The 16,880-nt window shown below is 39.7% G+C and overlaps 1 protein-coding gene across 2 annotated transcripts in view; it reads left to right on the forward strand.

The window, feature by feature from the left end:
* Window positions 1-16,880, forward strand: part of LOC136694606 (zinc finger protein 665-like) — a 185,264-nt gene that overhangs the window by 109,692 nt on the left and 58,692 nt on the right. The window contains exons 6-8 of one of the 2 annotated variants that reach the window (XM_066668305.1): window positions 3,576-4,498; window positions 7,414-7,427; window positions 8,082-9,831. The exons of the other annotated variant lie outside the window; for it this stretch is intronic. Coding sequence (XP_066524402.1) covers window positions 3,576-4,498; window positions 7,414-7,427; window positions 8,082-9,831 — 2,687 coding nt within the window. The remainder of the gene's footprint in view (window positions 1-3,575; window positions 4,499-7,413; window positions 7,428-8,081; window positions 9,832-16,880) is intronic. 2 annotated transcript variants of the gene reach the window in all.

Raw genomic sequence — 16,880 nt, forward strand, 5'->3', positions numbered from 1 at the left:
TGTTTAACATTCGCATTATTAGCAAGGTGGCTTTCATGTAACTGCAACCCAGACCTGCTGAAATAAATGTCAAAAACATTACTGTTAATAATGTAATGTTACTTGTTACTTATACTAATATTAATATTACTTACACACACACATTTTCTCTCTCTCTCTCTCTCTCTCTCTCTCTCTCTCTCTCTCTTAACTGATTTAAAACGCATTCCGGACGTCCACTGACAATATTAATTTGTCCCAAAATAACAGACACATTTTGGACGTCCACTGACGTTAACTGGTCTTGAAGTAACTGACTTGTTTAAACGCATTTTAGACGTCCACTGATGTTATCAGTTCGTCCCAATATAACTGACTTGTTTTAAACGCCTTTCGGGCGTCCACTGACGTTAGCAATTGGTCCCAAAATAACTGACTTGTTTTCAATGCATTTTGGATGTCCATTGACGTTAGCAATTGGTCCCGAAATAACTGACCTGTTTTCAACGCATTTCGGACGTCCACTGACGTTGTCAATCGGTCCCGAAATAACTGACTTGTTTTCAATGCATTTCGGATGTCCATTGACGTTATCAATTGGTCCCGAAATAACTGACCTGTTTTCAATGCATTTCGGACATCCATTGACGTTGTCAATTGGTCCCGAAATAACTGACTTGTTTTCAATTCATTTCGAACGTCCATTGACGTTGTCAATTGGTCCCGAAATAACTGACCTGTTTTCAACGCATTTCAGACGTCCATTGACGTTATCAATCGGTCCCGAAATAACTGACTTGTTTTCAATGCATTTCGGACGTCTATTGATGTTGTCAATTAGTCCCAAAATAACGGACTTGTTTTCAACGCATTTCGGACGTCCGTTGACATTATCAATTGGTCCTGAAATAACTGACTTGTTTTCAATTAATTTTGGACGTCCACTGACGTTTAAAATATGTCCTTGACGGACCGACTACTTTTAGACCTTTTTTAAACGTCCAGGGACGTCCCTTGTTTACCTGTCATAACAAAAAAAAAACATAAAGTCCTGGAGATAAAACAGGGTGTATGAAATCAACACATTTTAAAATCTACAATTATTATATAATCATGTTCCCTAATTAAATTTACAAATATGTACAATTGAGGGTACCACCACAATGACAATATATCTGACAATGTAGTATTAGTAAGTGTGCTTTTCATACAGCCTTGTAACAGTGTAAACATACAGCAATTGCAATGTATACAAACAGTACATAAAATCAATAAATAGAAAATACTTTGAAATGGCTTTGAAATATGAAATTGGCAGTGTCATGATTTCCTAAATCCAATTATCATTCAAATACTGTTTTTCAAAGAAACAATTGGTTTTACACCCTAGGCTTTCTCCTTTTAAGCCTGACTTAGCTTTGTATATGCCTTATTAAAAATCACTATTTCTATAGAAAAATCAATAACTAAAAAATTTCACAGACACAAGTTTCAGATTTAAAAGAGAACAGGTTCATTACTTTATTTAAACAGGTTAAAGTAAAATCACATCAACTCGGTAAGTCTGAAAAGAGATACCAAAAATCATTCATAAAACAGGTTAACTCTTCAGACATTGTTTACTATTAGGTTTAAAAGAAAGTTTGTGTGCTTCTTAGAAAAGGTTCTTATGTATACTCAAGACCATTTTACTCTTTCCCATACTCCTTTTTCTCCCCATTCATTATGTTTCTGTTTTTTTACATCCTACTATCTAGCTTCTCCCTGTCCTCCAAATACATCACAACCCTTCATTATTATTTCTAAACTACATTAATTTTTAGGTTGCTGTATAGACAATGCTTTAATTATTTTCCAAACAAGTTTTACCAAATAACAACCTCAGGCTTCAGGTCTCAGGCCTTGAGCTGGTCCTTTCTCACAGTTGCCCCGTGTGCTAATAAAGTAAATTGATAATAAAAGTTTAAAGCTATCACTGTCTCAGACCCCTGCCTCTGGGTCCGGCAGGTGTTTTGATAATTAGACGAAGTTTTTGTAAGAGCCTTTGTTCATGTAAAAGTGTATGTGATGTTTACCAAAATTCTAATGAACTACAATAGGATCTTTCAGTGTCACTGTTAAGCTTTCTCAGGCCTCACAGAGCACACAGACCAACTGTCTCAGAGAGAACCAGCTTCACAATTTCATCATTATTAATTATAATATTTTACTTTATACATCATTATTCTTTTAATTTATGTAATTCCATATTTAATAATTAAGACAACGTATTAGTCATTTAGATCACCACCTTTCCTTCACAACAGACAAGAAGCTGCTCGCTGAATACTTATTTGTAAATGAGATTTCTCCCCATCATTTTAGAGGTATGCCTGCTCTCTTTCTCTGGTGTGGCATCATCTTCATCAACAAGGTTGTCAGGAAGAAAGTTCTCTGTACTTTTGATCATTTTACAGAAGGTAAATACCAGAGAGAGACTGTTACATCTCTCTGGTATTATCTCTGGATCTTTAGTTTTCTATTGCAGAGCAGAATGAATTGGTGTTTGCACAAATAAGCTGCACAGAATTCTGGGTATTAGCACCAAACAAGCTGCTGTTTAGCTGCTTAAACAAAAGCAGAAGTAAGAAACCTTGGGGGGGGGGGGGGGGGGGGGGGCTCACCAATCCAGCTCACCAGAGTTGGATTGCCACCAGAGCAAAACAAACAGAACTGTTTACACAAGGAGCATCCTCTAAATGTGAATTTTATTATCTCTCCTCCACCCACAATATTCTTTCTGGTTATGGGAATAGAACCAGCCAACATTCAGAATGCTGAAAAGTATGAAAACAGATAGGGATGTTGCTATATTCCTGCACCATTAGGCAACACTGGCTTATTTTTGTTTCAGTTACAGTACTGAAGGTGAAACTGACTACACATTCAGGAGAATATTGGTCGCCAGGGGAGAGTGAATTTAACTAATTTATCTTTGGTTCTTCTTTGTCTTTCAGGACAGAGGAACATCTCTTTGGATATTTTCTCTGGCTCCTGTTGTCCAAGACAGTTCCACAGTTCTTCCACAAGTGCGTCAAAAAAAATTTCCAAGTGGAATACAACACAAAATTGAGATCAGGAGGGATTAAATGTGTGGATATGGAGGGCAGAAGCTCCAGTTCTCAGGAAACATGCTTGATTACTCCCCACACATCTGACAGAAAAACTCAGACGAGTAAACACAAGAGGAAAACTCATGATTGTGCAGAGTGTGGGAAGAGTTTTACTCAACAGAGTAGTCTCCAAAAACACCAGCGCATTCACACAGGAGAGAAACCGTATCACTGTTCAGAGTGTGGGAAGAGTTTCACACAACAGGGTAGTCTCCAAACACATCAGCGCATTCACACAGGAGAGAAACCGTATCACTGTTCAGAGTGTGGGAAGAGTTTCACACAACAGGGTAGTCTCCAAACACATCAGCGCATTCACACAGGAGAGAAACCGTATCACTGTTCACAGTGTGGGATGAGTTTTACTGTACAGAGTAATCTCCAAAAACACCAGCGCATTCACACAGGAGAGAAACTGTATTACTGTTCAGAGTGTGGGAAGAGTTTTACTCAACAGAGTAATCTCCAAAAACACCAGCGCATTCACACAGGAGAGAAACTGTATTACTGTTCAGAGTGTGGGAAGAGTTTTACTCAACAGAGTAGTCTCCAAAGACACCAGCGCATTCACACAGGAGAGAAACTGTATTACTGTTCAGAGTGTGGGATGAGTTTTACTGAACAGAGTAATCTCCAAAGACACCAGCGCATTCACACAGGAGAGAAACCGTATCACTGTTCAGTGTGTGGGAAGAGTTTTACTGTACAGAGTAGTCTCCAAACACACCAGCGCATTCACACAGGAGAGAAACCGTATCACTGTTCGGAGTGTGGGAAGAGTTTTACTGTACAGAGTAATCTCCAAAAACACCAGCGCATTCACACAGGACAGAAACCGTATCACTGTTCAGAGTGTGGGAAGAGTTTTACTCAACAGGGTAATCTCCAAAGACACCAGCGCATTCACACAGGAGAGAAACCGTATCACTGTTCAGAGTGTGGGAAGAGTTTTACTGTACAGAGTAGTCTCCAATCACATCAGCGCATTCACACAGGAGAGAAACCGTATCACTGTTCAGAGTGTGGGAAGAGTTTTACTGTACAGAGTAGTCTCCAATCACATCAGCGCATTCACACAGGAGAGAAACCGTATCACTGTTCAGAGTGTGGGAAGAGTTTTACTGTACAGAGTAATCTCCAAACACACCAGCGCATTCACACAGGAGAGAAACCGTATCACTGTTCAGAGTGTGGAAAGAGTTTTACTATACAGAGTAGTCTCCAAACACACCAGCGCATTCACACAGGAGAGAAACCGTATCACTGTTCAGAGTGTGGGAAGAGTTTTACTGTACAGAGTAGTCTCCAAAGACACCAGCGCATTCACACAGGAGAGAAACCGTATCACTGTTCAGAGTGTGGGAAGAGTTTTACTCAACAGAGTAATCTCCAAAAACACCAGTGCATTCACACAGGAGAGAAACTGTATCACTGTTCAGAGTGTGGGAAGAGTTTTACTCGTCAGAGATCTGTCCAAAAACATCACTGCGTTCACCCAGAACAGAAGGTAGAACTGAGTGAGGGATTAATGTGATTGGGTCACATTCAATGTAAAATTATCCTTAAAGCTGAGTTGTGTAATTGTTGGGGATTTGGAGACGTGTGATTGAACTGTGATACCAGATGCCACTGATTGTTCAAGGAATTTTGTTTATTATTTTCAAGTCGTGGCTTCAGAATTAATTGTTATAGATCATTATTTTCCTCCTCGGTCACTATTGTGTTCTACTGTGCCACAGTTAAAGATTATTTGACTCCACTCTTTTCCAAAAGAGTTTGAACTTTGTCTTGAGTCGTTAAACAAAATGAGATGAGATTGTTTCACTTTAATCAGTCACATGATATTCAGCAGACATAGCTTTTAGTAGCATCAAAATTATCAGTAAATCACAGAGAAAGAGGAGGTTAAATGTCAGGGCAGTTATTTCCTTATTTCATTGGAACAACTACACTAAACCACAGACACGGTCCGGGGTTCGGCAGCACCACACACAGCCCAGCACACAGCCCATCCAGTCTGACCCAGAGGATCCTGAGGAGATCATCCAACAAACGGATGAAGGACATGGGTACAGTGTGGAGTTGACAAACTCTCATGGTAGACCTTGTTGTAGGTGAGGAGACAGCCGACCAACTCTGAGGAGATCCTGCAGGGGCTTTGTAATGCTCTGGAGCACAGCCGGGACTCAGAGCAGCTTGAGATGTACGGCCGTAGAGTGGACCGATAGTTCCGACCCGAGTCTGGGAAACTCTCGGCACAGACTCGGTCGAGCCATGACTAAACCGGAGAATCTAACCACGGCTCTGCCAAGATCTTGCTCATTATAGGTTGAAATAGTTTATTTGTATACACCCCCCCCCGCCCCCAACACACACACTATACCCCCACCCCTTCCCTCAGAGAAGGGTAGAATTGGGTTCATGGTGAAATTACTGCTTTATTAAATAACTTACACTCTCAGAAAAAAAGAAAAAAGGTACATTATTGGTCACTAAAGGTACAAGTGTTTAAAAGTCCAGTTTTGTTCAAGTGTCATTGTTGTTAACTTTTGCTGTGTTGTGAAGACAGGTGATGGAAAATAATCTCCGCAGACAGATTAAAAGTGTAAATACATCTTTATTTACCAAAACAGTGTCTTACGGGTTCTTAAGGATCCCGTGAGAGCGTGTTCAATTCCGAGCTCATATTCTCTCCCATGTCTAAGATCTCTCTAAGAAATCTCTCTATCCCATGTCTAAGAAATCTTCCCCCTGGCTCGGACCCCGCTCCCTATATTTCTCCCTTCTCTCCAAATAAGGCAAACATAGAGGATAGTTTACATTTGCATGCTCTAAGGGAGGGGTATAATTAATAGTTTCCTGCCCTCACTGACAGCTTATCCTAAACATTTCACTCTGTGTAGCACAGACACATAGCATATGACTGAACATGAAAAACAGTGAAAATTTCTTAATACTGCCTTACGAGGTCTTCTGATTTAATATACCTCATCATATAACAAAAAAAAAAACATAAAGTCCTGGAGATGAAACAGGGTGTATGAAATCAACACATTTTAAAATCTACAATTATAATATAATCATGTTCCCTATTTAAATGTACAAATATGTACAATTGAGGGTACCACCACAATGACAACATATCTGACAATGTAGTATGAGTGTGTTTTTCATACAACCTTGAAACAGTGTAAACATACAGCAATTACAATGTATACAGACAGTGTTTTTTTGGACTGTAGGAGGAAACCGGAGCACCCGGAGGAGACACACGCAGACACGGGGAGAACACACCAACTCCTCACAGACAGTCACCTGGAGCGGGAATCGAACTTACAAACTCCAGGTCCCTGGAGCTGTGTGACTGCGACACTAACCTGCTGCGCCACCGTGCCGCCCCATATAAAAATCAATAACTAAAAAATTTCAGACACAAGTTTCAGATTTAAAAGAGAACAGGTTCATTACTTTATTTAAACAGGTTAAAGTAAAATCACATCAACTCGGTAAGTCTGAAAAGAGATACCAAAAATCATTCATAAAACAGGTTAACTCTTCAGACATTGTTTACTATTAGATTTAAAAGAACGTTTGTGTGCTTCTTAGAAAAGGTTCTTATCTATACTCTAGGCCATTTTACTCTTTCCCATACTCCTTCTTCTCCCCATTCATTATGTTTCTGTTTTTTTCACATCCTCCTATCTAGCTTCTCCCTGTCCTCCAAATAAATCATAACCCTTCATTATCAGAGGCAATTGCTCTAAGACTGCGAAATATCTAAAAATAAGTGGTCAAATATATACTGTTGTGTGTACATGTCATTGAATAAATATGCACTAAAACACATGACACGGACGAGGAGGCGGGACGAGGGCGGAGACAAGGACATAAACAAAACATAGCCATGTGCTAAAAGCACATGGCCGGGGACAACAGACATGACAGGACGAAGGCGTGACACACAGGCGGACACACTTCACATGGGCCAAGGCCGTTTAAGCAGCCTAGCTCTGCTGGCCATTGAGAGGACACTAGTCAAGTCCCTGGAAAAGACACCTTGTTGGTACGACAGGGTCACAGTTAATCTCATGAAAAGGAACGGAGGGTAGAATTTACGTATAAATAAACCGACACATTTTATGATGTAGGACGAAAGTGAGCTTCCCCTCCTTGAAAGACCAGCATCTGCCACAGTTCATTATTATTTCTAAAATGTTTAGGTTGCTGTATAGACTAAGCTTTAATTATTTTCCAAACAAGTTTTACCAAATAACAACCTCAGGCTTCAGGTCTCAGGCCTTGAGCTGGTCCTTTCTCACAGTTGCCCTGTGTGCTAATAAAGTAAATTGATAATAAAAGTTTAAAGCTATCACTGTCTCAGGACCCTGCCTTTGGATCCGGCAGGTGTTTTGATAATTAGAAATTTTTGTAAGAGCCTTTTTTCACGTAAAAGTGTGTGATGTTTACCAGAATTCTAATAAACTACAAAAAAGTATGAAAACAGATAGGGATGTTGCTATATTCCTGCACCATTAGGCAACACTGGCTTATTTTTGCTGTTTCAGTTACAGTACTGAAGGTGGAACTGACTACACATTCAGGAGAATATTGGTTGCCATGGGAGAGTAAATTTAACCAATTTATCTTTGGTTCTTCCTTGTCTTCCAGGACAGAAGAACATCTCTTTGGATATTTTCTCTGGCTCCTGTTGTCCAAGACCACACAGTTCCACAGTTCTTCCACAAGTGCGTCAAGAAAAATTTCCAAGTGGAATACAAGACAATGTTGAGATCAGGAGGGATTAAATGTGTGGATATGGAGGGCAGAAGCTCCAGTTCTCAGGAAACATGCTTGATTACTCCCCACACAACTGACAGAAAAACTCAGACGAGTAAACACAAGAAGAAAACTCATGATTGTGCAGAGTGTGGGAAGAGTTTTACTCAACAGAGTAATCTCCAAACACATCAGCGCATTCACACAGGAGAGAAACCGTATCACTGTTCAGAGTGTGGGAAGAGTTTTACTGTACAGAGTAGTCTCCAAAAACACCAGCGCATTCACACAGGAGAGAAACCGTATCGCTGTTCAGAGTGTGGGAAGAGTTTTACTCAACAGTATAATCTCCAAAAACACCAGCGCATTCACACAGGAGAGAAACCGTATCACTGTTCGGAGTGTGGGATGAATTTTACTGTACCGGGTAGTCTCCAAAAACACCAGCGCATTCACACAGGAGAGAAACCGTATCACTGTTCAGAGTGTGGGAAGAGTTTTACTGTACCGAGTAGTCTCCAAAAACACCAGCGCATTCACACAGGAGAGAAACCGTATCACTGTTCAGAGTGTGGGAAGAGTTTTACTGTACAGAGTAGTCTCCAAACACATCAGCGCATTCACACAGGAGAGAAACCGTATCACTGTTCAGAGTGTGGGAAGAGTTTTACTCAACAGAGTAATCTCCAAACACATCAGCGCATTCACACAGGAGTGAAACTGTATTACTGTTCAGAGTGTGGGAAGAGTTTTACTCAACAGAGTAATCTCCAAAGACACCAGCAAATTCACACAGGAGAGAAACCGTATCACTGTTCAGAGTGTGGGAAGAGTTTTACTGTACAGAATAGTCTCCAAACACATCAGCGCATTCACACAGGAGAGAAACCGTATCACTGTTCAGAGTGTGGGAAGACTTTTATTCAACAGAGTAGTCTCCAAGCACACCAGCGCATTCACACAGGAGAGAAACCGTATCACTGTTCAGAGTGTGGGATGAGTTTTACTCGAAAGGGTAATCTCCAAACACACCAGCGCATTCACACAGGAGAGAAACCGTATCACTGTTCACAGTGTGGGAAGAGTTTTACTGTACAGAGTAGTCTTCAAACACACCAGCGCATTCACACAGGAGAGAAACCGTATCACTGTTCACAGTGTGGGAAGAGTTTTACTGTACAGAGTAGTCTTCAAACACACCAGCGCATTCACACAGGAGAGAAACCATATCACTGTTCAGAGTGTGGGAAGAGTTTTACTGAACAGAGTAATCTCCAAATACACCAGCGCATTCACACAGGAGAGAAACCGTATCACTGTTCACAGTGTGGGAAGAGTTTTACTATACAGAGTAATCTCCAAACACACCAGCGCATTCACACAGGAGAGAAACCGTATCAGTGTTCAGAGTGTGGGATGAGTTTTACTGTACAGAGTAGTCTACAAACACACCAGCGCATTCACACAGGAGAGAAACCGTATCAGTGTTCAGAGTGTGGGATGAGTTTTACTGTACAGAGTAGTCTCCAAAAACACCAGCGCATTCACACAGGAGAGAAACCGTATCATTGTTCAGAGTGTGGGATGTGCTTTACTCAACAGAGTCATCTCCAAAAACACCAGCGCATTCACACAGGAGAGAAACCGTATCAGTGTTCAGAGTGTGGGATGAGTTTTACTCAACAGATTAGTCTCCAAAAACACCAGTGCATTCACACAGGAGAGAAACCGTATCAGTGTTCAGTGTGTGGGAAGAGTTTTACTGTACAGAGTAATCTCCAAACACACCAGCGCATTCACACAGGAGAGAAACCGTATCACTGTTCAGTGTGTGGGAAGAGTTTTACTCAACAGAGTAATCTCCAAACACACCAGCGCATTCACACAGGAGAGAAACCGTATCACTGTTCAGAGTGTGGGAAGAGTTTTACACGTCAGAGTTCTGTCCAAAAACATCTCTGCGTTCTCCCAGAACAGAAGAAGTAGAACTGAGTGAGGGATTAGTGTGATTGGGTCACATTCAATGTAAAATTATACGTATAGCTGAATTGTGTAATTGTTGGGGATTTGGAGACGTGTGATTGAACTGTGATACCAGATGCCACTGATTGTTCATGGAATTTTGTTTATTATTTTCAAGTCGTGGCTTCAGAATTAATTGTTACAGATCATTATTTTCCTCCTCTGTCACTATTGTGTTCTACTGTGCCCCAGTTAAAGATTATTTGACTCTGTTTAGATCTTCCACTGTTTTCTAAAAGAGTTTGAACTTTGTCTCGAGGCAAAAAACAAAAGAAAATGAGATGAGATTGTTTCACTTTAACCAGTCACACAATACACAGCAGACACATCTTTTAGTAGCAACAAAATTATCAGTAAATCACAGAAAAAGAGGACGTTAAATGTCAGGACATTTCCTTCAATTCATTGGAACAACTACACTAAACCACAGACACGGTCCTGGGATCGGCAGCACCACACACAGCCCAGCACACTGCCCCAGAGGAGCCTGAGGAGATCATCCAGCAAACGGATGAGGGACATAGTTACAGTGTGGAGTTGACAAACTCTCATGTTAGACCTTGTTGCAGGTGAGGAGACAGCCGACCAACTCTTAGGAGGTCCTGCAGGGCTTTGCAATGCTCTGGAGCTGGGGGAAGAGACAGTTCTGGCCGTCTGCCATATCATCACCATTCATCCTTATTTCTGTGGCTAGACTGTATACCCTTGGAAGGTTAAAGCTCAGCGCTGGTGGAGCAATTTGTTTCACAGAGCACAGGAGCCATGGAGCTGGGCTATCAGGACTTCAGCACACATCAAAACAGACTATATTCTGATTGCCATGAAGGCCAAGCCTGTTTATCACTGCGGCAAGATGAGCGTGTAGTGGAGACACTCCCAACCAACTGTTCATTGTTTATACACAACTGCTGTAGTGTCTTCTCAGTTTTAGAAGTTGGGGTGTTTTAAGCTTTGCTTTAATAGAAATGCTACTTGCAAACACCTTCTCAGTTATTAGAACTCAATGTTTAAGCTTAGCATATTATCTTATTATTGCTGTCCCTTTGCTCCTGTATCATTGTGAATTTCCCTGCTATGTGTTATTAAATGGTTAAGTAATGTTTCAGTTAATCATAAACTAATGACAGAAATAAAAGAAAACCTGTAGTTTTACTTATAGGCACGTAATATTTAAAAACATCAATCATTCATGGCACATTAACTATATATTGATTTTGTGTGTGTGTGTATATATGTATATATATATATATATATATATATATATATATATATATATATATATATATATATTTATATTTTTATATGTTGAGTGCACATCATTAACACTATAATCACTGTGCTGGTCTGACTGACTAAGAAAAAGAAGATCTCCTTAGGGAAATTATTTCTCTCCATTTAACCCATCCGTGATATTGAACACACACTTGTGAGCAACTCTTCGCAAACACTAGGGGCAGTAAACACACACAACCAGAGCAGAAAGCTGTGACCACCATGGCAGTTTGGGAGCTATGTGCCCTGCTCAAGGGCAATGCTCAGCCATGGATAAATCTTTCCCTGGCGCTCCCGTGAATTGAACTGTCCTCAAGCTCACTTCTCTAACCACATGCCCACAGCTGCCCCACTAGAAGTTCTGTGTTGGTTTTACCCAAAAGTGAATCTATGGCCTAAATCCACCTAGAATTTATACAAGAATGTACATTTTGTTCAAAAACTTAAAATGACATAAATTAATGGTAAATGAGCAGGACTCATGGCCAATCAGTAGGTCCACTCACCCTCACAAAGTAGAGTTCTGAGAAAGTATCTTTCTTCTGGTCAAAGCTTCAACCTTCTCCAGATTTTGGACCATGAGTTTGTACATGCTAACTTCTGATATGGCTTTGGCTAAAGCAACAGACGCAGTTGGAGCCACTGCAGTATCATCATCTACAATCCATACAAGACATATGAAGTTGGAGTCGTGTCCTCACAGATATGGTTTTCAAAATCTTCCCCTAAATACAAAATAAAACCTCATTCAATAAGTACTATATGTTTACTTTTAAATATACAAATGTAGATTCATGAAGAGTCACTGCTCTATATATGATTGATATATTTTATAATTTTAATATTAATAGTAATAATATTAATAATTATGCTCTATGTTTTAACACTAAAATCCAGAATATCAGACAAGCAATTAGTACATCTATATCCAACAATGAGTCTGTACCCTCTCCATCACCTCATAAAACTCCTTAGTTAAAATGTCAGAGTTCAGTACTGTTGATAATAAAATTTTAATCGACATAGTTAATCATCTCAAATCGTCCACTTGTAGTCTTGACACACTACCAGCCAATTTTTTAAAGAGTGTGTTTCACACTATAGCACCAGACATACTCCACATTGTAAACACATCACTCACTAAAAACTGCAGTTGTAAAGCCTCTTCTAGAAAATTAAAAATTATTATCACCTCTGATAAGTAACTACAGGCCAATTTTAATTTACCGTTCCTTGGCAAAATCATTGAAAAAATAGTTTTCAGGCAAATCACTAGTTTCTTGTCCATTAACAGTAGCCTAGACAAATCCCAGTCCGGGTTCTGGTTTAATCACAGCACTGAGACTGCTCTAATCAAGGTAATTAATGACATCCGCTTAAATACACAGGCTGGAAAGGTATCTCTTCTATTACTTCTTGACCTTAGTACTGCGTGATATACCATTGACCATAAGATTCTTATAGATAGACTTGCAAACTGGGTTGGACTCTCAGGAACAGTCCTGAAGTGGTTCGTTTCTTACCTGGAAGGTAGGAACTACTTTGTAGAAATAGAAAATAATATTTCAGAGAACATGCCAGTGACCTGCGGTGTCCTTCAGGGCTCTACTCTTGGTCCACTTTTATTTATTTTATACATGCTCCCTCTTGGCTAGATTCTACAGGACTATGGGCTGTCCTATCACAGCTATGTAGATGATACTCAGATTTACATGGCCCTGTCCCCAAACAACTCTGGTCCAGTTGACTCATTAAGCAAGTGCCTTGAACACTTCACAAACTGGATGGAACACAATTTTCTGCAGCTGAATGAAGATAAAACTGAGATTATTCTATTTGGGAACAGCACTGAGAGACAAAGACTGGCTGCGTGTCTGGACTCAAGGGCCCTCAAATCTAAAGAACTGTCTCGCAACCTTGGTGTATTAATGAACTCAGATCTCAGTTTTAGTCTCATATTAAAGCAGTTACTAGATCAGCATTTTACCATCTTAAGAACATCAGTAAGATTAGAGATTTTCTGACTAAACCAGACCTGGAGAAACTTATCCATGCCTTTATTTCTAGCAGGATTGATTACTGTAATGGTCTCTTAGCTGGACTTCCACAAAAGACCATTAAACAGCTTCAGCTGATTCAAAATGCAGCTGCCAGAGTCCTCACTCGAAGCAAAAGAAGAGATCACATCACCCTCATCCTCAAATCATTACACTGGATACCAGTCTGTTACAGAATAGATTTTAAGGTGTTATTACTGCTCTATAAATGTCTAAATGGGGTAGGACCACCGTATTTATCAGATCTGCTACAGAGAGCAGAGCTCTCAGATCTTTAGGAACTAGAATTAGTCCTGCCTCAGGTCAAAACTAAACATGGAGAGGCAGCGTTTAGCTCCTATGCCGCTTTTAAATGGAACCAGCTGTCTGAGAACATTAGAAGAGCCCCGACATTAGACACTTTTAAATCAAGACTGAAAACATTCCTGTTTGAGCAGCTACAGCTCAGTTTAAAATATTCTGCAATTTTCTGTAACAGCATTTTGTTTCTTTTCTTTTATTGTTTTAATCATTTTACTCTTTCTATGGAATTGTCTTATTGGACATTTATGATTTTATTCTGGGTTTTAATTGAATTGTTTCTTTTTCTGTAAAGCACTTTGAATTGCTTCTGTATGAAAGGTGCTATATAAATAAACTTGCCTTGCCTTGCCTATATATGATTGATATATTTTATATTTTTAATACTACTACTAATACTAATAATATTAATAATTATACTCTGCAGCATTTGTAGGTAAACAGATGTTATAATGTATTCATGTGGACTGCTCCACACACCTTTAGCTTTTTCTATTTTACACACCCTGAAGGGGGCGCCAGTCCTTCACAGGACGATTTTTTTTCATGATTTTCAAACTAGAAATTATAGGTCATTTCTCAGTGTTTCACATTATCGTTATTTTTATTTATTGATGAAACAGATAATACATTTCTTCATATTTGTCTTTTACAACCTTTTAAAATGTAGTTCTCGTCCTATTTTCATTGTGAAAAACAGTTTTTAATTATGACCTTTCTTCATAGTTTTCATTAACTAAATTCACACTGCATATAGGATATTGCAGCAACACCCTCCATCTACCATCCACCAACAGAGTTGCACCCATTTGCAACTCCACAGTAATTATTCTAGTAATTAAGCAATTCCCAAATTTTTTAATGAAGTTTAATATTTTATTTATTTCCCAGGCCCTGCACAACTAGAAATCTACATGTCTGTGAAGGTGGGCTCCTCAGCTGTTCTTCCTTGTGATTGAAGAAACATATCCAACAAATGATCTTTCAGTCAAAGTCCTGTGGAGTGGTGCACATTTTCTGAGACAGGGGAGGTGAGCTGTATCCGAGCGAGGAGTATAAAGGCCGTGTGGATGTTCCTGAAGATCATCTGCTGAAAGGGGACTGTTCTCTGGTGTTGAAGAAGGTTAGAGCAGACGATGAAGGAATTTACGAGAGCTACCTGCTGGTGAAACTAAACAAAAGATTTCTCTGGTCTAAACGTGTTTTTCTCCAGAGTGTGGAGCTCTCTGTTGGTGAGGAGATCAGGGCTGTTATCAGATAAAGATTCATGATTTAATTAAAATTATTCATTCATTCATTCATTCATTATCTATAACCGCTTATCCAGTTCAGGGTTGCAGTGGGTCCAGAGCCTACCTGGAATCATTGGGCGCAAGGCGGGAAAACACCCTGGAGGGGGCACCAGTTCTTCACAGGGCCACACAGACACACACATTCACTCACACACTCACCCCTATGGACATTTTTGAGTCACCAATCCACCTACCAACGTGTGTTTTTGGACTGTGGGAGGAAATCGGAGCACCCACAGGAAACCCACACAGACACAGGGAGAACACACCACACTCCTCACAGACAGTCACCAGGAGGAAACCCACGCAGACACAGGGAGAACACACCACATCCAGAGTGGGAATCGAACCCACAACCTCTAGGCTAAAATTATTTATATATATATATATATTTTTTTTTTTAATTGTCTTGTTTTAAAGGATAAATTAATTTATCTTATTTTACCTCAATGATCCACCTGAGCATAGCATTGTGAAAGTAGCATGAGGAGAGTGAATATTTTCTCTAATTCACAGTGTTTATCAGTAATAGTTATCAGGTGTAATGGTGTAATTCATACGTTTCTACATAACTCTCACTAATATAATTTTCATACTTTATTCCACAGACCTGTTGGAGAGGAATCAAAGGAGTGATTCTATAATGACACGTAAGTCCTATTCCTTTCTGTGCTAATGATCAGGTAACCAATGATTAGATTATAACAAGGGGATTACAACAGAAACATATTCACTATGCTGTCCAATGAAGTGTCTGAACATGTATAAATGTGTCTCAGTGACATGGTGACTGAAAACAGGAAGCAGAGATGCAGGTGTGAATATTAACCTGAAGAAGCTGACTGACCAGCTGTGACACATTCAGAGTTAGACAGCACTACAACTCTCTGTTTTGAAGCCAGAGATTGGGACACAGTCTGAGACTAGGACTCGAGTCGCATCTATGACGCTCAAACAGTGAATTCAGACTCAACTCGAGACATGCCTTCAAATGACTCAGACTCGACTTTGGGGATTTAGAACTATCATTGATTATTATTATTATTATTATTTTCTCATTGTGAGAAGCAGCGCTGTTTGCAGTAATCTCCAACATTAATCAGTGTAGCCAGTCGTGTAAATCAGGATTAAAAGTCAGTCTCACATAGACCTCTACTTACAATAGGATTTTTTTTTAAACACTGAAAAATATTATGCATAAATATCATCAGTCGTAACTGATGCCAAACACAAACAACCACATGTATCCTAAAGTTCAGAGGACAAAGCCCAAATTGTATGAAATACAGTTGTAAACTAAAAGCTAACTAACTAACTCAAGGACTCTAATGAAAGCTCACAAAAATATTGATACATACAACGTTCAGGTGTTTTCAGCAGACTGGCTGACATCAACTCAAGGAGCCCCTCGATGAATGTCCTTGACTCTCTTTTATTGAACTTGTCTAGTGTTTATTTACTGTTTGTAAAGAAACTCAAGTTGTTAATTTTGTAGTGTTTTCCATCTGTGTTTACTTTCATGCAGTTTCACTAATTTAGAGTCAGCTCCACCTGTAGTAATCTGTAACAGAAACAGCAAAACAAGTCAATGTTTTCCATCTATGGACCAGGAATAGAGCAACAATCTCATCTGTTTTCATTCCTTTCGAAGTTCGGAGGCCTCTCCACTATCCATATGCATGGTGGTGTTTTGGAGAATGTAAGGGGTCATGGTTATTGTTAGTGAACAACCAGATCACCTCTTGCCTATGTTTCTGACCTAGTGATGGCGAGTTGACTCATTTGAAGAAACTAATTCTATATTTCCAACATTTGAGAGTGAGTTTAATTTCATTAAGTACATGGGGCCCTTCTGACTTTTTTCAGTTAATCCTCCAGCTGTAAATACCTTCTGGTTTAATCCTGTCACTCACCACCTGCGGGGAGTAAACTATTTTTTTTTTTTTTTTTGGTGGGGTGGGAATGGGGGTGTTGTCTTTGGGGTTGTAAAGACATCAGAGATCATTGCTGGTGTGTTAGTAGGTGGTTAC

Source organism: Hoplias malabaricus, chromosome 4, assembly GCF_029633855.1.
Source record: "Hoplias malabaricus isolate fHopMal1 chromosome 4, fHopMal1.hap1, whole genome shotgun sequence".
NCBI lineage: Eukaryota > Metazoa > Chordata > Actinopteri > Characiformes > Erythrinidae > Hoplias > Hoplias malabaricus.